The 22,152-nt window shown below is 39.0% G+C and overlaps 2 protein-coding genes across 2 annotated transcripts; both read left to right on the top strand.

The window, feature by feature from the left end:
- Window positions 1–375: 375 nt before the first annotated feature.
- glcci1a (glucocorticoid induced 1a) lies at window positions 376–6,527 on the top strand. Its single transcript, XM_058047706.2, has 5 exons — window positions 376–562; window positions 3,702–3,854; window positions 3,940–4,150; window positions 4,493–4,613; window positions 5,683–6,527. Exons 2-5 carry the CDS (start codon window positions 3,711–3,713, stop codon window positions 5,984–5,986), a joined length of 780 nt encoding a protein of 259 aa, XP_057903689.2. The 5' UTR covers window positions 376–562; window positions 3,702–3,710; the 3' UTR covers window positions 5,987–6,527.
- Window positions 6,528–16,398: 9,871 nt separating this feature from the next.
- LOC131102198 (NXPE family member 3-like) lies at window positions 16,399–20,899 on the top strand. Its single transcript, XM_078791898.1, has 5 exons — window positions 16,399–16,522; window positions 17,652–18,427; window positions 19,677–19,747; window positions 19,815–20,018; window positions 20,091–20,899. Exons 1-5 carry the CDS (start codon window positions 16,436–16,438, stop codon window positions 20,648–20,650), a joined length of 1,698 nt encoding a protein of 565 aa, XP_078648024.1. The 5' UTR covers window positions 16,399–16,435; the 3' UTR covers window positions 20,651–20,899.
- Window positions 20,900–22,152: the final 1,253 nt, after the last annotated feature.

Here is a 22,152-nt window from a genome sequence, read left to right as displayed (position 1 = left end):
AACTTTATGCCTCTAAAAATAATGTTATTTTTCTTCATAATATTTCACGATTATCTGAAGTTATAATTGTTATTAGATTATTATACTTTTTTCTCTTAATAGTTTGAATTAATCTCAAAATTACTGATTTTTTTTTTGTTTTAGTTTTCTTGTTAATTACATTTACATTTTTACAATGCCAATAAAAAGCGTGCTGCAAATGGTCCTCGAGCCGCATTTTGGACACCCCTCCGCTTGATAAACGAAAAATTAATTCTGAAAAAAGCTACACCATAATAATTAATAGTGGTATACACGGATATGTCATGATAATTTTGGTTAATAGTCGTTGACGTGGATACGTCCCTGAGGTCCGTTGCATCCTCGGTACCACCGGAGCACAAGCCACCATCACCCCGTCATCCTCGTCTGTCTCTGGGAAGAACGCTGGAGGTCCTCCGCCTCTTAGCTCCAGTCCCGCCAGCCCGGGTGGAGGCAGCTCGGACACCTGGCTGGACCAGAGAGACCCCTCCGGATAGCAGGAGCGCTCCATAATCTCCATAATCCATTCCATAATCTTTAGGTAAGACTGAATGTAATATTTGGTTTATTACTTGATGTGCTAGCTTTCGACGCAGCCATCATAGTACTGATAGCACAAGTGCTAGGCTAAGCTACTGTCATACCAAACTTGCTAAGGAAATTTGGCAATTGAAGCGTAGTTTATGTTTGTGAAGCGTAGATGAGTTTTTAAGCGACACTTCATCGTGTGTATAATAATAATCGCCTTACCTTGTATTCGGCGAATTTATAAACTATCACTCAATTTAAAATTACCCAAAAAATCGCTCTTTCGTGAATGCTTTCCCAGCCTTCGTCATCAAGCGCCGTGTTTTGTTTTGATGAGAGGGCATTGGAAATAACAGCACAAGTAGGTCACCGCATCATTTTTCTACCGAAATTCTCTTAAATTCAAGCAAGCCGATTTGTAAAGCAAAACATACATACTTCGAGAATGAAGTTGTATGAAATTCATAACGCTACTTGACTGAATATTAAGGAAGTGAATGTAGAAATGACGTTTTATTGAGGGACTTTGGTTCACCGCGATAGCTTCGCTCAGATCGTGTTGACTAGTCTTGCTGATTAGCTAATGACGATTTAATTGGGTCAAACACATAAGAAATAACATTAGTTACGCTGTAATAGCGGTTTAAATAAATATAATGAAATACTGAGCGGTGGATATTGGTGCGTGTTAACAATATTAGATATTATTTTGTAATGACACGTATCTTCGATGCGATGATGATGATGATGCAGCTTGTCACATTGTGGTTGTTTTTCATCGTCGAGGTCAGCAGGCAAGTGTTCAGTTAGGACAACATCGGGCCGAGTGGAGTCTGGAAATAAACAATGCAGGCCGTCTTCTGCAAACCATATTCATGTATTTTCCTTCATAGCATAGCTATGTTCATAAACATGTCTGCAGGTATAATAACAATTCAGCATCGATGCAGTACATCAGTGACTGTTTTAAGGCATTATGGACTCAAACCACTGGTTTATTTATTATTGAATTGATAGCATACATATTGACTACCGATTCTGAAGAAGAAAATATAGAAAAAATATATAATATAATTATATTTGGAATAATTTTATAAATAAATTAAATATTTATATAATTTATAAAATATAATTTTGTTTAGATTATTAAGAATTTCTTTATTTTTTAATTTAATTTAATTTAATTTAATTTAATTTAATTTAATTTAATTTAATTTAATTTAATTTAATTTAATATTTAACTTCAGTGGTAAAAATAAAAAAAAATTCATTTACCAAGCGGAGGGGTGTCCAAAATGCGGCTCTAGGACCATTTGTAGCAAGCTTTTTATTGGCATTGTAAAAATGTAATTTAACAAGAAAACTAAAACAAAAAGAATTGGAAAAATAATCAGTAATTTTTGAAAATTTACGAGAAAAAAGTAATAATTTAAGAACAATTATAATTTCAGATAATTGTGAAATATTATGAGGAAAAATAACATTATTTTAGAGGCATAAAGTTGAAAGAGAAATCTATTTTTTATTACATTGTAATACTTTGAAAAATAAAAGAAATACTAGTTCTAATTCATGAAAAATATTGCACGGCGATCGAGTGCTTAGCGCGCAGGCCACACAGCGAGGAGACTAGAGTTCGAGTCCACCCTCGGGCATCTCTGTGTGGAGTACGTATGTTCTCCTTGTGGGTTTTCTCCGGTACTCCGATTTCTTCCCACATTCCAAAAATATGCTAGGTTAATTGGCCACTCCAAATTGTCCATAGGTCAATAGGTCTTACTGAGAACAAACACTTTGCTAACAGCACTCGATTCATCACACTGCAACTTAATACTCAAAAAGGTGTATAAACAAATACACAAACATGCCCCAAAACATGCCGAATGGTTAGCATCTAGGCCACACAGTTAGGAGATCGGGAAGACGTGGGTTCGATTCTCATTGTGGAGTTTGCATGTTCTCCCCAAAAACATGCTAGGTTAATTAGCCACTCCAAATTGTCCACAGGCATGAATGTGAGTGTGAATGTCTTACTGAGAACAAACAGCACTCGATTCATCACACAGCAACTTAATACTCAAAAGGTGTATAAACAAATACACAAACATGCCGAATGGTTAGCATGTAGGCCACACAGTTAGGAGATCGGGAAGACGTGGGTTTGATTCTCATTGTGGAGTTTGCATGTTCTCCCCAAAAACATGCTAGGTTAATTAGCCACTCCAAATTGTCAGGTATGAATGTGAGTGTGAATGTCTTACTGAGAACAAACACTTTGCTAACAGCACTCGATTCATCACACTGCAACTTCATACTCAAAAAGGTGTATAAACAAATACACAAACATGCCCCAAAACATGCCGAATGGTTAGCATCTAGGCCACACAGTTAGGAGATCGGGAGTTCGATTCTCATTGTGGAGTTTGCATGTTCTCCCCAAAAACATGCTAGGTTAATTAGCCACTCCAAATTGTCCATAGGTATGAATGTGAGTGTGAATGTCTTACTGAGAACAAACAGCACTCGATTCATCACACAGCAACTTAATACTCAAAAGGTGTATAAACAAATACACAAACATGCCGAATGGTTAGCGTGTAGGCCACACAGTTAGGAGATCGGGAAGACGTGGGTTCGATTCTCATTGTGGAGTTTGCATGTTCTCCCCAAAAACATGCTAGGTTAATTAGCCACTCCAAATTGTCCATAGGTATGAATGTGAGTGTGAATGTCTTACTGAGAACAAACAGCACTCGATTCATCACACAGCAACTTAATACTCAAAAGGTGTATAAACAAATACACAAACATGCCGAATGGTTAGCGTGTAGGCCACACAGTTAGGAGATCGGGAAGACGTGGGTTCGATTCTCATTGTGGAGTTTGCATGTTCTCCCCAAAAACATGCTAGGTTAATTAGCCACTCCAAATTGTGAGTGTGAATGGTTGTTTGTCTATATGTGTCCTGTGATTGGCTGGCCACCAGTCCAGGGTGTACCCTTCCTCTTGCCCCGAAGACAGCTGGGATAGGCTCCAGCACCCCCAGACCTTATGACCTTATGACCTTGTGAGGTCATATTCATCGTCAATTGAAATTAGTATGACTAATGACTAAGACGATGGTGTTTTAAAAGCTGCTTCTCCGTCTTCAGCACTTGTCCATGTCGAAGTCAACCCAGATGCCACTGTCCAACATCACGGTGCCAAAGCCCTCCATATCTCGGGTACCCAGCAGCATGGAGGGCATCAACCACGAGCTGGAGAAGGTCTTTATTAAAGACAACGGAGAGAAGGAGGAGCTGAAGGTGCGACATGTACATATATTTGATTTATATTTGATATATTTACTGATTTATTCAACAACTATGCTGTCCTTCACATGGAACGTAGTCCCTGGAGGTTCCCGACGGTCGCAGGGCGCCCTTCCCACCCCAGCAGCGCAGCAGCAGCTCCCGGGGAACGGACACCCAAACTCCCTCAGGTCCTGGGCGGTCCAGCAGTTGCTCCAGCTTGTCACCTTGCCCTTCACCTGCTTGTCCACCCGGATCACATGACAGCAGTCCCTATTCCACAGAGGATCTACTGGACGATCCCGATAAAGGTCAAAAACATCCTGTTTCGGTCGTTCTAAATTGGAAAACAATACTGAGATCACTGGGATCATGTTCTAGTAGCATGCTGTCCTTCAGGTTCTGGTACAACGTGATCGTGAACGACTCAAGAAGTACAGTTTTTACAGTTCCAGCCCGTCTCTAGGAGTTTGGTTTCAGAACCAGAAAGGGAGGTGGAGGTGAATTCGACTATGTCTAATCAGAAAGTCTCAACCTTACGCACAAGCTCCTTCTCCACCACAGAGATGACGTTCCAATGTTCCAAGAACAAGTTTCCCACCAAACGCCAAGTTGAAAATATTCAGAAAATATGAATTTTTTTTTGTTCACAGACGGTGAAAGTAGCTCGCCGCTACCCAAATTCGCCTCCTCGCCTAAACCCAACAACAGCTACATGTTCAAGCGAGAGCCACCTGAAGGTTGTGAGAAGATTAAAGCCTTCGAGGAGATGAGGTACTTGAACCGAAATCTAAATTTAAAATAATGGTAATGGTAATGGTTTAATTTCATTTGAACGTGCATCAGATTACAATTGAATGCATCCCATAATCAGTTTCCAGTTCCACATGTCCAAAAGGAGTAGGAAGAAGCAAAGCTTATTAAATCCTACCCCTCCATCTGGTACTTTTACAATCAGTAACTGTTACATTTGTTCACTTCCTGCTTTCACTTCCTGTTCTTTTTGTTTTTTGTTTATCATTATTATTTTTTTTATATTTTATTATTTGTTTATTTTTTACATTTTTCATTTTTTAATTATTTAAATTTTATTTTTACTACTATTTTTATATGTACTGTGGTTTCCTCCCACATTCCAAAAACATGCTATGTTAATTGGTAATGGTAATGGTTTTATTTCATTTGAACATGCAATCAGTAACTGTTACATTTGTTCACTTCCTGCTTTCCTAATACAGTTTGTTTTTGTTTTTTTGTTTTTATTATTATTTTTTATTATTTTGTATTTTTATTTTTTATTTTTATTTTTTTCATTATTTTACTTTAATTTAATTTTGATTTCATTTGAACATGCATCAGATTACAATTGAATGCATCCCATAATCAGTTCCCAGTTCCACATGTCCAAAAGGAGTAGGAAGAAGCAAAGCTTATTAAATCCTACCTCTTCATCTGGTACTTTTACAATCAGTAACTGTTACATTTGTTCACTTCCTGCTTTCTTAATATAATTTAAGTTTTTAAATTTAAATTTAAATTTAAATTTAAAATTTGCAGTACATTGCAAAATTTGCAGTAAATTAAAATTAAAATTAAAATTAAAATTAAAATTAAAATTAAAATTAAAATTAAAATTAAAATTAAAATTAAAATTAAAATTAAAATTAAAATTAAAATTAAAATTAAAATTAAAATTTTTTATTTAATTGTTCTCCCTGCCGCTCAAGGCCAGAATATTCAAATCTGTTGCTATAAATATGTAAATATTCAGATATGGTTAAACAGCAGTACGGGATTTAGGAGCACACGTTATTGCCAGTCACACTGCACTTGATTTTTTCAGCTCCCGGCAGTCCACGTCAGCATCAACCCCCCTCTTCTCCTGCCCGGACAAGAACAAGGTCAACTTCATCCCAACTGGCTCGGCGTTCTGCCCTGTCAAACTCCCGGGCTCCTTGCACCTCACGCCGACCGCGCAGTCCGAGGAGAAGTCAGGTCCGAGCACGGAGTCTCAGGCGGCAACAGCATCATCGCACGGTTTTCCCACTCAAGTCTCCACCAGCACCAGCACAGACGACCCCCCGGAGGTGCCCGACTCCCCCTCGGAGACCGCAGACTCCCAGACAGACAGTCCGGCCATCAGCTAGACCTGATCACCAGGTACACCTTTATGACGTGTGACCACTGACTCTCCCAAAAACACCTCAGCCTGTTCCAACAGGAAACTGTCTGTGCCGACCCCGCTAACTCCTCCTATATCTCTGCATGATGTGGAAACCACGTCTCCGAACAAGACTTCCTCTCCTGCATCACAAGGCAGCACTGCGTAACTTTCAAGTTTGTCATCGTCTTTGGGGAGAATAACAACTATGGGAGGGAGCAAAAGGGTATTTATATATTTTTTTTTGTTGATGTTTTGTGTTGGGTTTCAAACATTTGCGGTATGAATAAGCTCTACAATCAATCATTCATTCATTCATTCATTTTCTACCGCGGGGGGGTGCTGGAGAGGCGGGGTACACCCTGGACTGGTGGCCAGCCAATCACAGGGCACATATAGACAAACAACCATTCACACTCACATTCATACCTATGGACAATTTGGAGTCGCTAATTAACCTAGCATGTTTTGTTGGGAATGTGGGAGGAAACCGGAGTACCCGGAAAAAACCCACGCATGCACGGGGGGGGGGGGGGGGGGGAACATGCAAACTCCACACAGAGTTGGCCGAGGGTGGAATTGAACCCTGGTCTCCTAGCTATGAGGTCTAACCACTCGACCGCCGTGCCGCCCACATTCATTCATTCATTCATTTTCTACCGCTTTTTCGTCACGAGGGTGGCGGGGGGTGCTGGAGCCTATCCTAGCTGTCTTTGGGCGAGAGGACTGGTGGCCAGCCAATCACAGGGCACATATAGACAAACAACCATTCACACTCACATTCATACCTATGGACAATTTGGAGTCGCTAATTAACCTAGCATGTTTTGTTGGGAATGTGGGAGGAAAACCGGAGTACCCGGAGAAAACCCACGTGGGAGAACATGCAAACCCCACACAGAGATGGCCGAGGGTGGAATTGAACCCTGGTCTCCTAGCTATGAGATCTAACCACTCGACCGCCGTGCCGCCCACATTCATTCATTCATTCATTTTCTACCGCTTTTTCGTCACGAGGGTGGCGGGGGGTGCTGGAGCCTATCCCAGCTGTCTTTGGGCGAGAGGACTGGTCGCCAGCCAATCACAGGGCACATATAGACAAACAACCATTCACACTCACATTCATACCTATGGACAATTTGGAGTCGCTAATTAACCTAGCATGTTTTGTTGGGAATGTGGGAGGAAAACCGGAGTACCCGGAGAAAACCCACGTGGGAGAACATGCAAACTCCACACAGAGATGGCCGAGGGTGGAATTGAACCCTGGTCTCCTAGCTATGAGGTCTAACCACTCGACCGCCGTGCCGCCCACATTCATTCATTCATTCATTCATTTTCTACCGCTTTTTCGTCACGAGGGTGGCGGGGGGTGCTGGAGCCTATCCCAGCTGTCTTTGGGCGAGAGGACTGGTCGCCAGCCAATCACAGGGCACATATAGACAAACAACCATTCACACTCACATTCATACCTATGGACAATTTGGAGTCGCTAATTAACCTAGCATGTTTTGTTGGGAATGTGGGAGGAAAACCGGAGTACCCGGAGAAAACCCACGTGGGAGAACATGCAAATTCCACACAGAGATAGCCGAGGGTGGAATTGAACCCTGGTCTCCTAGCTATGAGATCTAACCACTCGACCGCCGTGCCGCCCACATTCATTCATTCATTTTCTACCGCTTTTTCGTCACGAGGGTGGCGGGGGGTGCTGGAGCCTATCCCAGCTGTCTTTGGGCGAGAGGACTGGTCGCCAGCCAATCACAGGGCACATATAGACAAACAACCATTCACACTCACATTCATACCTATGGACAATTTGGAGTCGCTAATTAACCTAGCATGTTTTGTTGGGAATGTGGGAGGAAAACCGGAGTACCCGGAGAAAACCCACGTGGGAGAACATGCAAACTCCACACAGAGATAGCCGAGGGTGGAATTGAACCCTGGTCTCCTAGCTGTGAGGTCTGCGCGCTAACCACTCGACCGCCGCGCCGCCCGCAATCAATCATAATATCTTAATATATAACAGCACAGTATCAGGGTAGTGGGTTTGGAATTATGAGTAAGGCTACTTAACATACGCGGCGTACCACAGGGGTCAATACCGGGACCAAAGTTGTTGATTTGATTTGAAAGTTAGTATGAATTGCAGATTCCACGACTGCGTTTTGTTTAGGGGAGCATGCACATGAGCTAATGAAAACAATCACAGTGCTAAATACTATATGCATATATTGTAAATACACATACTGTATCTTTGAGAAGAAAGAAAATACTTTGTTTGGAAGAAAAAAGGTGTATGACTGTGTTACATGTTTACAAGATACTGATGACCGGCTGATCCCTAGTTTGTTCTTTTCCCCTCATTTCTACTTTTGGCGTTCTCAACTTCGTTATCAAAGTGCTGGCACTCGTAACTTTCTTATTTAGCACTCAATAAAAAAAATTCACGGACAGATAGTAAGTCAGTAACGCGTTGGGTGCTTTGTTTGGGCACTCGATACGCGACGCTACCGGGCAAACGGACTGTACTTCTTAGGTGCAATATTGTATGTAAACCAAGACAAGTGAATCATATGAAAACTAGAGCGTATAAAAAGATTTGACTGTGCTTTCTATGGGCAAAAGTTTTGAGATGGTACACCTTTAAGAAAACTTAAAATACAGTAGAACCTTGGTTAGCGTCATTAACCCTCCTCTTGTGTTAGGGTCGGCATCGACCTGTTTTACATTTTAATGCATAAAAAGAATCACATAAGATTTGTTTATTGCATCAAGGCTTTTGGACTTTGTCAGGAAACTCTATTTCAACAAAATAAACCCCAAAAAATTGTTTTATTACATTTTAAAATGGTCTGGTTGAAATTATGACAACTGTATTGTTAGGGTCGGTTTTGAGTCGGTTATAATAATATGACTATAAAGCAGGGGTCTCAAACTTAATTTACCTGGGGGCCACTGGAGCTAGGGTCTGGGCAAGGCTGGGCCGCATCAGGTTTTCCAAAAAAAAAAAAAAACGCATTTATTAAAAACAGAAAAATATACAAACTTTTATTCTTTTCAGATTAAAATGAACAAAGCATTATTAGAGCCCTGTAGACATGATAAAACACGACTATAGTCACATTTATACTTTTTTTATTTACAACATATTGCGCAACTGCAGGGTCTTGAGACACATGCTAACTCGCAAACTAGAGAGCTAGCTAGCCTTCAAGTTATTTCCTTTAAACTTAAATAGCCAAAAACTTACCACTTCCACACAGATAGGGAGGATAACTATTAACAGTTATTTAACCTTTAACATGAACATTAATCAAATGTAATAATTTTTTTCTGGGTACATGATACCATACAGCATCCATATCAAACTTAACATTAAACTTTCATATCAAGGCGGGGGCCTCAAACTCGTGTCCTGCGGGCCGCCGCGTGTTTGAGACCCCTGCTATAAAGCAATATTTTGAGCCACAACCGAAATCATAAGTGTACAATTAGCCAACACAATGACAACCAGCTCCTCTTCTCATCATGGAAGCTTCAGGGGATTCTCATTTTGACCGTTTTTTTTTCCAGTATACATGTGACGTGAATTCACTCATTTGATTGGCTGATTTTCACATTTACAATTTGGATCATGGAAAGAATGGCAACAAGTACACTGAACCAAGATCTGGACCTGTTCTGGTTTTTTATTTCACTTTATACTAAAGTTCTGTTGCTGAAAACAATAACTTTTTCTTACCTTATCTTGACATTAATATATATATATGGGTCATAATTCACCCCAACACCATAGATGTTTCTTTAGTGATTAATACTAAAATGAGTAAATAAATAAAACTAATTTAAGAGATATGTTCTATAGCCCTCAGTAATAGCCAGGTAACAAAAGAACCTTCAATTTATTAATATGATATATATATATATAATATTCTTTTTATATATATATTATTTATATATATAAATATAAATAAAATTACATATTTGTTATTTATATTATTTAAAATTAAAATTATATATTAAATTATATATATAATATTCTTTTGAGGTTCATTTTACCATTTTTGGAAATTGAAATGGAGGGGTATAGTGACAAAAAAAGGCCTACATGCCCACACCAAAAGTATTAAAACCAATATTTTCATAAATGAGGAAGCCTAAGAAGGTAACCAAGACATGAGAAGCAAATTTGATGGTTATTGTTTTTTAGTGTATTTTATACCTGATTTAATACATGGGTCAAAACCGACCCGTTAACATAAGACATGATACCAGGAAGCTAACACAAGAGGAACGTTAATCCATTCCAGAACGTCCCATCCATAAATGGGATATTTTTTATAATTAGAGCATATTTACAACCTGAATTTTACATTATTAGAGCTCTCTAGATGTGAAATAACACCCCAACTAGTACGCATAATAAGAGAAAATAAGACAAAATATAGACTCACACATATTAGCATTAGCAGAGTTTGTTCTTGTTTCAACTTCCTGTTTCTGCACAGTACTTCCTGCAGTGGCTATTGTCACCTAGCGACCAGTGTAGAGTACTGCATATCATCACAACGTCTTTGAATGCATCTTCTGAGTATGAAAATGCTTAATTTAAGCCATAAAATACACACAATATATATATATAAATATATCAAATATACATATTTTTATACTAGTAATGGGCCACATTCAATTCGTTCTGGGGTCACTCGGACATTACCTTACATAACATTACCTTAATCCACACTTTATCCTTCTACCCTATTCCATTTAGTACTCTATTAAATTTAGAATAACTAAATTAGGAGCTAATTAGAAGTGTCTTTGCCTGCGTAAAAGTGTAGCACAATGTGGTGTCAATAAGGGACTATAGGGGTGTTATTTCATGTCTACAGGACTCTAATAATAGTTAAAAGCATATATCTAAAGCCATATACAGGTTTTCTGTGCTCAAACTATGAAAATATTCCATTGATTAATATTTAGTCAGAAATTCACCTATCAAGGTTGGGTCAGGAACTATAATTTGGTATTTTTTTGTTTTTTTGTTTATTGTATTTAAAGACCAAAGGCTAGACATTTGTTGTCCATTCACGTCATATCATTTTCTTAGCCAGAAAACAAATAAAAAATGTCGATAAAAGTCAAAGTTAAATAAAATAAAACGATGAATCGAATACCGAAAGAGTGGTCGATTAATTGGATAATCGATCCAATTAATCATGGAGTCTTTGATTAATGGTTGCAGCTGTAATATTTATATAAATATATTTGCTATTACTCACAAGCAGTCATCTGACCGTGTAGTTTACATCGTTACACAGTTACCATTACTACATTACGTGATGAATTATGCGAGAAATATAATATCACTAAAGACACAATAGCAACTGTGGGACATGTTTGCAGAGCAATAGTGTCACCTAGTGGTGTTTTATAGGCATTGCAGGAATAAATAGACCATATATATCAGGAAAAGACTTTGCACACATGTATTTTTGCTTGTTTTGTTAATTTGTATTACTTAAAAACTCAACAATATTTGTGAAGCACATGCTTGGTAGAAGCAGTTTGGGTTCCATTTTTGCCATAAAGTATAAATCATAAATGGATGATTAATTCTGTATATTATTAGAAACGACACTAATGAGCTTTGTGGTGTTTAACACAAAGCTAAGATGTTTTGTTTAGGTAGTTTTAATTATATCGGGTTGCTAATTGTATCAAATTGAATCATCTGAAAACTGATTGTGGGAAAACCAAGGTTTGACTGTACATATGTTCAACTAAATCGTATCATAAATGGTTCCGGAGTTTCTGGAATGGTTCCGGAATGTCGTCCCAAACACAAAAACATTTCTCACTTGTCATCATGATTGGCTGCAGGTAGTTTTGTTTTTGTTAGCATAAAATAATGACTTCAACGGACCAAAAATCAGAAGAATGGGAAAGTCAAAGATCAACAAATGACAAAGTCTTTTGGAAACATTCAGGATAATCATTTCCCACATTTGCCAAAATTCCCATTTTCCCTTAATTCCACAGTTTAAGTTCTTCCACTAACCAAGACAACATCCAAGTCCAATATGCTGTATACTGTGCATCAACGAATAAACACTCCATGTTGCTGTTCCATATCCTTTTCCATGCATGAATGTAAACGTTGTGTTCATATCTCGTGTGCTTGCAATGCTTCACCTATCACACTTTGTAAACCGGAATCTCGTATGACATTCCAGCACCTTATAAAGAATATATTTTACCCACATGTATACTTTGTAAGGGAACTTTGTGCAGTAACAAGACCTGGGAGGAGTTGTGTAATGTTTTACTCACCTGTGCTAATTCATAAATAAATCAATCAATCAATCAGACATCACAGAAGGCCACATGTACCATGACATGATACTTCTTGCACTCTTGCAATAAAAATATATTTGTTCTTTAATTCTCTTTCTGCATATTTTCCCCACTTCACTATAAGGTAGCACAGTACAGTGTAAACAAGAGTTGTAGCCAATGTAGCCAAAAAAAAAAAACAATGTAGCACTGACAACGGTTTGCTATTAGAATGTGCCTGTTAAATATAAAGACTCTTTCCGTGTTGTACCAACTTTAAAGACAATTATTAAATTAAAGGTGTCTTATTGTTTTCTATGAACTGGTGCTAGCTAGCTAGCGACTGCTAGCCTAAAAAACGCCACACGACGCGGTGTGTCAATAAAGCACCATAAATAACTTAACTTCCTCTAAATATGAATTTAATACATGTCGTTAAACTCTTACTATGTTGAGAAACACGCAACAAAGACAAAAAAACAAACAAACATTGTACAACAAGGAAGTGTTCGTCGTGCTTTCGCTTGAAAGACAATGAAGCCACTTACGTTTGATGGCGTCCAATCACCGCTCTGCTCCGGTTCTAAAATGTCGATGTCCTTTTTTGATGTCTCTTTTTTTTTCGAAATACAAGAAACGGTTACAAGAAACGTCGTCATATAAATGTACATTCTTACTTTCACCAAAGACAAAAACATTGTAAAAAAAAAAAAAAAAAACTCCGGAATCGAACCTCATATCTTCGCATTAAAGACAATTATTTAAAAACAGAGCCACCTGTCCATTACATTGGTAAGTGTTCCCTTTTATAGTTTTTAAAATGTTAATAGCTCAATGTGCGGTTTGGCCTGAATTCTTCTGCGTAGGAATAAGATACTATTCATATTAATTATTATAATTATTATTAATATTAATAATAAAGAATAAATGAGCGATAATAGTATGGGCTGCTGCGCTTTGCTGGCATGCACATAAGATAATATAAAATAAGATAAGCCTTTATTCGTCCCTCAGTGTTGAAATTTGCATTGCACAGCAGCACAAAGTTAAACAGTAAAAAAATATTAAAAATAAAAAAAACAGTATAAAAAACCTAAAAGTATTAACAAAGTAAAAATTTTACCCAGGATTATATACAGATACAGAAGATGATATGAAATATATGAAATATGAAAATATGAAATATATGATCAGTATATACACCATTAGATCTTGCTAGTGAAATAAATATGAAATATGAGGCATTGTGAATATTGCACTTAGAACTTAAAAACTTAATATATTGCACTTAGAGCTTGAAATTGCATGTGGAACTTGATCAGATATTGCACAGTGAATGGATTCTGGAATAAATATACTGAATATAAAAAGTATTATTGCACAGATGTATATAGCGGTGTACAGTCTGCAGGAAGAATAGACCTGCTTCTCACACTTGGGGGGGGGGGGGGGGGGTCTATCGCTGAAGGAGCTCCCCAGTCCTGTCAAGGTGTCCTGTACAGGGTGGGAGTAGTTCTTCAACATGGATGACAGCTTAGCCGTCATCCTCCTCTCTCCCACCACCTCCACTGGGTCAAAGGGGCAACCCGGGGGCAGAGCTGGCCTTCTTGATGATCTTATCCAGTCTCTTCCTGTCCGCAGCCGAAATACTGCTACGCCAGCAGAAAACTCCTTGGAGTCATAGAACGTCTTCAGGAGTGGCCCTTGCACTCCAGAAGACCTTCATACTTAATCTGCACCTAGGAGGACTGGAGACAAATAATCTATTGGATGTGCTTTCCAGTCGTAACTAAACTAAACTAAACTAAACTAAACTAAACTAAACTAAACTAAACTAAACTAAACTAAACTAAACTAAACTAAACTAAACTAAACTAAACTAAACTAAACTAAACTAAACTAAATTAAATTAAATTAAATTAAATTAAATTAAACTAAACTAAACCCAAAACAAAACTAAGAAACTAAACAAAAAAAAAGAACAAAACTGAACTAAACTAAACAAAAGAAACAAAAAAAACTAAACAAAAAAACTAAACTAAACTAAAAAAATAAACTAAACTAAACAAAAAACTAAACTAAACTAAAAAAATAAACTAAACTAAACAAAAAAACTAAACAAAAAAACTAAACAAAAGAACTAAACAAAACAAAAAACTAAACTAAACAAAAAAATAAACCAAAAAAACTAAACTAAAAAAAAAACTAAACTAAAAAACCCAAAACAAAACAAAACAAAACAAAACAAAACAAAACAAAACTAAACTAAACTAAACTAAACTAAACTAAACTAAACTAAAAAAATAAACTAAACTGAACTAAAAAACTAAACTAAACAAAAAACTAAACTAAACTAAAAAAATAAACTAAACTGAACTAAAAAACTAAACAAAAAACTAAACAAAACAAAAAAATAAACTAAATAAAAAAATAAACCAAAAAAACTAAACAAAACAAAAATTAAACTAAACTAAACTAAATAAAAAAACCCAAAACAAAACAAAGAAACTAAACTAAACAAAAAAAACAAAACAAAACAAAAAAACTAAACTAAACAAAAACTAAACTAAACTAAACTAAAAAAATAAACTAAACTTAACTAAAAAAACTAAACTGAACAAAAAACTAAACTAAGCCAAAAAAATAAACCAAAAAAAACAAACTAAACAAAAAACTAAACTAAACTAAAAAAATAAACTAAACTGAACTAAAAAACTAAACAACAAAAATAAACAAAACAAAAAAATAAACTAAACAAAACAAAAATTAAACTAAACTAAACTAAACAAAAAAAACCCCAAAACAAAACAAAGAAACTAAACTAAACAAAAAAACAAAACAAAAAAACTGAACTAAACTAAACAAAAAAACAAACAAAACAAAACAAAAAAACTAAACTAAATTAAACAAAAAAAATAAACTAAACTTAACTAAAAAAACTAAAGTAAACAAAAAACTAAACAAAACCAAAAAAATAAACCAAAAAAAATAAACTAAACAAAAAAATGAATCTAAACTAAACTAAACACCGAAGACATCTTGGCTGTGAAGCAAACCGACCACTTGCACCTCCCTAACGTAACTTGAACTCATATATACATATACAAAATTAAAGTACATACATTATATAGTACATGCTAAAGCAGGTTTGCCAGCCTATGCTGGGCCCCTGCATCCACATCCGCTGCCTTCTGAACCACGGATGCAGCCGATTCCCTTTTTGGCACCACTGCTGAAATCAGTGTGTGAAATCACGCATGTTTGAGGTGCGGCACAAAACGCTCACTCGTCACCGTCCACGCAAAGCTGTGATCGCTGTGATATTGGACAGACGACCTGCAGAAGTGGTGAGACTTGACGCGCACCGACCACGGGGTCAGACGTTTGGTGTGTGTCCCACGGCAAAAAATTGAGACGAGTCTTAATGTTCTTTTTGTTCGGCAGTGGTTTTGGTCTTGGAACTTTTTGTCGCCGTGTCGTTTTTATGGTGGAGTCATGAACACGGACCTTAACTGAGTCACGGACACTGACCTTAACTGAGGTAAGTGAAACCTGCAGTTCTTTGGATGTGGTGGTGGGAGGATTTTTGGTTTCGGTTGGCTTGGAAAGTGGAAATGTTGCATTGCATCGTCTAAAAATATGAATAACAATAAAAAAAAAATTCTTAGCGCCTTTCTTATCTTTGAATATCTTCATGATTGACTTCTTCTCTTCTTCCGAACCAACCAGTCCGGCAAGCCTACCCACTCCATTCCTCCAGTGTTTCATACTAAATATCATCACATTTTTTCATGCCTTATATTTGTGTTTGATTTCATTTAGCCATTTCTATTCTTGAAAATGCTTAATTTGGGCCAAAATATGTAAAACTTGAAAAAAAGACCATGTTGAAGACCTGGTTTGTAGTACTTCTACATGAACCCACTTGAACTTGGTAGATCTTGGAAACCAAATTCATCCCCCTTGGTGGAACTCGTACCCGATAAATGGATATTGTAAAATTGAAATGAGTCCATAATCAATTTAATTTTTTTTTTTTTTTTTTTACCCAGCCTTAGCGACAGTGGATGATTGGCTGAGCCCAAAGTCAACCATGTCCCAAAATGTTTGGAATCACGGCCTCGCCGTCCTTGTTCTGTTTGGCGTCGCCTACCTGCTGTTCAACATCAGCATTTTGGAGGTAATACGGTTTACAAAAATTGACATCGGCATAGGCTGCACGGCGACCGAGTGGTTAGTGATGCTTTGGTTAATGTCATTAATCCATTCCAGAAGGTCCGACTCAAACCAAAACAGACTCTTAACCAAAGCATATGTTCCAATCTGCTCCAGACAACACAATAATTATAGGCAATAATTATAGTTTTGCATGGTGGTTAGCGCGCAGACCTCACAGCTAGGAGACCAGGGTTCAATTCCATCTTTGGACATCTCCATGTGGAGTTTGCATGTTCATGTGGGTTTTGCCTCCCACATTCCAAAAACATGCTAGGTTAATTAGCCACTTCCAAATTGTCCATAGGTATGAATGTGAGTGTGAATGGTTGTTTGTCTATATGTGCCCTGTGATTGGCTGGCCACCAGTCCAGGGTGTACCCCGCCTCTCGCCCGAAAACAGCTGGGATAGGCTCCAGCACCCCCTCCGACCCTCGTGAGGATAAGCGGTAGAAAATGAATGAATTAAATATGAAGCATAGTGATGCTTTGGTTAATGTAATTAATCCGTTCCAAAGGGTCCGACTGAAACCAGAACAGACTCTTAACCAAAACATCTGTTCCAATCTGTTCCAGACAACACAAAACGACAATAATTATAGTTTTGCATTCTGTAAATGACACAAAAATAACAGCGGTTGTGTGGTTAGCGCACAAACCTCACAGCTAGGAGACCAGGGTTCAATTCCATCTTCGGCCATCTCTGTGTGGAGTTTGCATGTTCTCCCCGTGCATGCGTGGGTTTTCTCCGGGTACTCCGGTTTCCTCCCACATTCCAAAAACATGCTAGGCTAATTAGCCACTCCAAATTGTCCATAGGTATGAATGTGAGTGTGAATGGTTGTTTGTCTATATGTGCCCTGTGATTGGCTGGCCACCAGTCCAGGGTGTACCCCGCCTCTCGCCCGAAGACAGCTGGAATAGGCTCCAGCACCCCCACCCATTAAGCCCCATGTAAGCCCCACCCATTGTCGCCTAAACCACGCCCCCTCCTGGTTTAACCCAGATGGGGGAACAGATACAGATAGCGGTCTAGTGGTCTTCCCTAGAAGAAGAAGATCTAAGTCAAAATGTTTTGTCCCATATCTCCTCAGAACTGGAACTGTCACTGCTACACAGTCAGAGTCCCACCCCAACTCCAGAGCCACATCCACTCAACTTTTTCTGGACCCGTCCCGACGGTCCACACCAATCGTACCTTCTGTACACATCTGGACCAGAAGGTCTTGACAGAAGAAGAGCAAGAGGAGCGCCAGTTGTTGAATTCTATCGCCTGGCCGGGTCCGCCGTCTGCTGTCGGCTTGCTCAATACGAGTGACCCGGTCCACAGCCGCTTCTTTGTCCTTCCCCCCAATAATGGAGGACACCGGTACGTGGGCGACCAGCTCAAAGTCATCATCCAGATGTACGACTCCAAGGGCCGACCTAAGCGTTATGGTGGCGATTTTCTTCTGGCTCGACTGCATTCTCCTAAATATGGAGCCGGCGTAACCGGGACGGTGTTAGACCACAAGAACGGACTCTACTCCGCCCGATTCCCACTTCTATGGGAAGGTTCGTCTCAGGTCGCGGTCACCATGGTGCACTCGAGCGAGGCTGTTGCCGTGCTGCATCGGTTGAGGAAAGAGCGTTCCGATCGCGTGTACTTCAAAAGCCTCTACAAGTTGGGATTTCGATCCGAGACCACAATATGTAACATGTATCTGCCACTTGACCGGGGACCGTTGTGCGACTACACCGACCGACTCACCGGGGAGCCGTGGTACTGCTACAAGCCGAAGACGCTCAACTGCAGCGCCAGAATCAACCACGTCATGGGAGGCTACGTCCAAAACATCATCACAAATAAAGAAGCATGGCTCTTTCGAAGGTTAGCTACACCCGCACTAGCTAAAAATACTGGATCAAAGAAACTGGGAATGGGCGTCACACAGCTTGTTGTTGATATTGTCCATCACGGTTTTTGGGGGATGGCAATTGTTCGTGGAATGGTATGGTTCCTCTTCTAGCCAATGACCAGTTTTACTTTTCCACATCTTGATTACCTTCAAGGATTATTTCAAGCTAACCTAAAGAATCCAGGTTCAGGTACTTATGCCGTAGAAGTATACAGTAGTAGGTACAGTTGGAAGGTTCCGTGGGAGGCTCCTCTCCAAGACATAGTCCCCAAAGGTCAGGATCCCATTCTCAATTTCGAAGGACAAGAGTTTCCGGAATTGTACACGCTTCGGTTCAAATGTTATATTTAACGGAACAATTCATAGTCCCCAAAAACTGCTAAAAGTCTTGGGTACACTTTCTTAATTTGTAGGACAACACAAATGTAATTGGTTTTTATCACCTTACAACCAAACCCCCCAAAAATAATCAAGCAGATCCTTGGTTTTATCTCTGTACTTGATTCCGAAACCTCGCATCTTCCAATCGATCCAGTCTAGAACTGTTAAAAGTCTTGGGTACACTTTCTTAATTTGAAGGACAACACAAGTGTAATTGGTTTTTATCACCTTACAACCAATAACAGAATGATCCATGGTCCCCAAAAACTGATAAAAGTCTTGGGTACACTTTCAGAATCACCTTACAACCAACCCCCAAAAAATAATCGCGCAGATCCTAGGTTTTATCCCTGTACTTGATTCCGAAACCTCGCATCTTCCAATCGATCCAGTCTAGAACTGCTAAAAGTCTTGGGTACACGTTCTTAATTTGAAGGACAACACAAATGTAATTGGTTTTTATCACCTTACAACCAAACCCCCCAAAAATACTCAAGCAGATCCTTGGTTTTATCCCTGTACTTGATTCCGAAACCTCACATCTTCCAATCGATCCAGTCTAGAACTGGTAAAAGTCTTGGGTACACTTTCTTAATTTGAAGGACAACACAAATGTAATTGGTTTTTATCACCTTCCAACCAACCCCCTCCCAAAAAACAATCGAGCAGATCCTAGGTTTTGTCCCTGTACTTGATTCCGAAACCTTGCGTCTTCCCAACGATCCAGTCTAGAACCGATCCTCTTATTTGTTCATGAAGACTGTGCAGTTGTACCTAACGTAAAGTTTGGTAATCGTCCGACTCGCAATCCTAATACTGATCCTCCTATTTTTGCACCAGTGGCATCAATGTCAAAGTCCCCATCCGGGCTTCTGGAAATGACACAATCCATGTGCTGCCTTCAAGACCAGGTAGGTCCTCCAAAGTCACTAACCCCACTTCCTTTTGGATGACTTCAATTCAAGTGTACCCATGTAGAGTCCAAGAAACTGAAACCAGATACTGTCAACCAAACAACATCCGGGTACTACTACAACGACTTGTGGAGACCCTTAGGAACCGTCGCGATACGCCGGTTCAACTCCTCTGCCATCACTCGGTGTTTGACTAATAAGGAGGTCCACATGTACGGCGACTCCACTGTGCGGCAATGGTTTGAATTCCTCGGGAAAGTTCTGCCAGGTCAGGGTTTGGTCTTAGAATCAGGAACGGTTCTTAGTCTCAAGTACTGAAGCCTGATTGTTTTCCGTTCAGACTTGAAGGAATTCAACTTTGTACCAAAAAGTTGTAGAAGTCAAGGACCCTTCCTGGCTGTGGACGGCAAACACAATATTCTGGTGACGTACCGCTGCCACGGACCACCCATCCGCATCCGCAAAGTCACGACCAGCGAGATGCGCTACATCGCTAATGAGCTGGATGGCCTGAGCGGGGGTCCCAACACGGTGGTGGCCATCAGCATCTGGGCTCACTTCAGCACGTTCCCCGTGGAGGCCTACATACGCCGCTTGCAGAACATCCGCAAAGCCGTTGTGCGACTTAAGAACCGGGCGCCGGGGACGCTAATCGTGATCCGTTCCGCTAACCCCCAGGAAATGAAAAACAAGGTGAGCCTGTACAACAGCGACTGGTTCTCGCAGCAAATGGACGCCGTGCTCCGAGCCGTGTTTAAAGGTTTAGATATCCTGCTGGTGGACGCCTGGCAGATGACTGTGGCGCACCGTTTCCCGCATAACATCCACCCGCCGCCGGCCATCATCAAGAACACGGTGGATCTCATATTGTCGTATGTTTGTCCTTCTGATGTGAGGTGAGGTTCATGTCTGTTCGATAACAATAAGAAAATACTAATATGAATTATTTGTTTTCTTATGTGGTAGCTTTCTTTGGGAAATGGCCCTCAGTCTGCATTTTGGACACCAACTGTTGTAAACCAATCAGTCTCCTCAATTTTAGCTGCTGTTTGACACACACAGCTTCTCTTGTTGATATAAAAGACTTGTAATGACATGTTTCTCCACCAGATGGCAGTATTTCACTACAATGCATCACCGCTGCATTGAGTGGCGGATCTAAAAAAAATGTTGCTGTTATTTCTTACAGTAAAAATTAATTTAAAATGTAAGCATTGGACACTGCATACAGTTACGCTGACGTTCAGCTTGAATTTAAATGCAGCTTTTAATTACAAAACACATTTGACACATATGAATGTGCATGGGAATACAGTATATATAATACAATATTTGATTAGTGGTAGGAGTTTTTTAATTTAATTTAATTTAATTTAATTTAATTTAATTTAATTTAATTTAATTTAATTTAATTAATCCTACACTCAACCCCCCAATAATCCATTTAATAAATTCTGAAAAATACACATTAAGGTTGTTAAATGGCCAATATTTGTTTAAAAAAAAATCACTAAAAATTGGGGAAAAAAATGTCTCAATAGTAAGTATTAAAAAAAATGCCAAAAAATAATTGACTAGCCTATTGGTATTAGTCTAAAAAAAAATCAAAAATGTAATTGGTATCAGTGTTGGGGGAAAAAAATACCCTAAAGGTAACTGGGATTAATAGCAGAAAAAAAGTAAACAACCATTCACACTCACATTCATACCTATGGACAATTTGGAGTCGCTAATTAACCTAGCATGTTTTTGGAATGTGGGAGGAAACCGGAGTACCCGGAAAAGAAAACCCACGCATGCACGGAGAAAACATACAAAATCCATACAGGAAGATTTGGAAGATTTAGAAAACTTTCTGTGCTGGTTATTGTGTGTTGCTGCTCTATAGGAGTCTACAAGTCAATACAAAGGGCTTAAAAAGTGAGAATAATAATTCCTCTTTAATCACGTGAAACCAAAAAAAAATTGCAAAAAAATTTAATCAGTATTGAAAAAAATGCCCACATTATAAAAAACATTTTTGGCATATTTTAATAATATTTTTATAATAATAATAATATTTTAAAAATATTAGTATTTAAAAAAAAATAATAAAACATCGGACGTCTCAAATGCTGAAGGAGGCTTTTGTGGGCCAGCCATCCATCTCTGGAGATGTGCCCCCCCCGGAAGGGAGTGACTGTCAGACTCTTGGCTTTTGTGTTGTCTCATGGGTCCTTTGTGGGGAGGGGGGGCGGGGGGGGGGGGGGGGGGGGTCTGGACAGGCCGAGCCCACCTCCAGAATCCATCTGTCCTTCCTGCCTCGTATGCATGTCAAGCTTTCCCCGATTCCCTTTGAGGGATTTCATTGTCTTTTGACTAACCCCCCCGACCCCCCCCCCCCCAATCAAATCAGACACCTT

Source organism: Doryrhamphus excisus, linkage group LG7, assembly GCF_037039965.1.
Source record: "Doryrhamphus excisus strain RoL-2023G ecotype Guam linkage group LG7, RoL_Dexc_Guam_v1.1, whole genome shotgun sequence".
Taxonomy (NCBI): Eukaryota; Metazoa; Chordata; class Actinopteri; order Syngnathiformes; family Syngnathidae; genus Doryrhamphus; species Doryrhamphus excisus.
Note: the sequence above shows the minus strand (reverse complement) of the source record. Positions and strands in the feature narration are given on the sequence as shown.

Bases quoted from the DNA above. Each gene is read 5' to 3' on its own strand.
- glcci1a (XM_058047706.2), top strand. From the start codon at position 3,711: ATGTCGAAGTCAACCCAGATGCCACTGTCCAACATCACGGTGCCAAAG. The intron at 3,855-3,939 runs GTGCGACATGTA...CATGGAACGTAG, and splicing joins GAGAGAAGGAGGAGCTGAAG to TCCCTGGAGGTTCCCGACGG. The intron at 4,151-4,492 runs GTCAAAAACATC...TTTTGTTCACAG, and splicing joins ACTGGACGATCCCGATAAAG to ACGGTGAAAGTAGCTCGCCG.
- LOC131102198 (XM_078791898.1), top strand. From the start codon at position 16,436: ATGTCCCAAAATGTTTGGAATCACGGCCTCGCCGTCCTTGTTCTGTTT. The intron at 18,428-19,676 runs GTTAGCTACACC...TTTTTGCACCAG, and splicing joins GAAGCATGGCTCTTTCGAAG to TGGCATCAATGTCAAAGTCC. The intron at 20,019-20,090 runs GTCAGGGTTTGG...TTTTCCGTTCAG, and splicing joins CCTCGGGAAAGTTCTGCCAG to ACTTGAAGGAATTCAACTTT.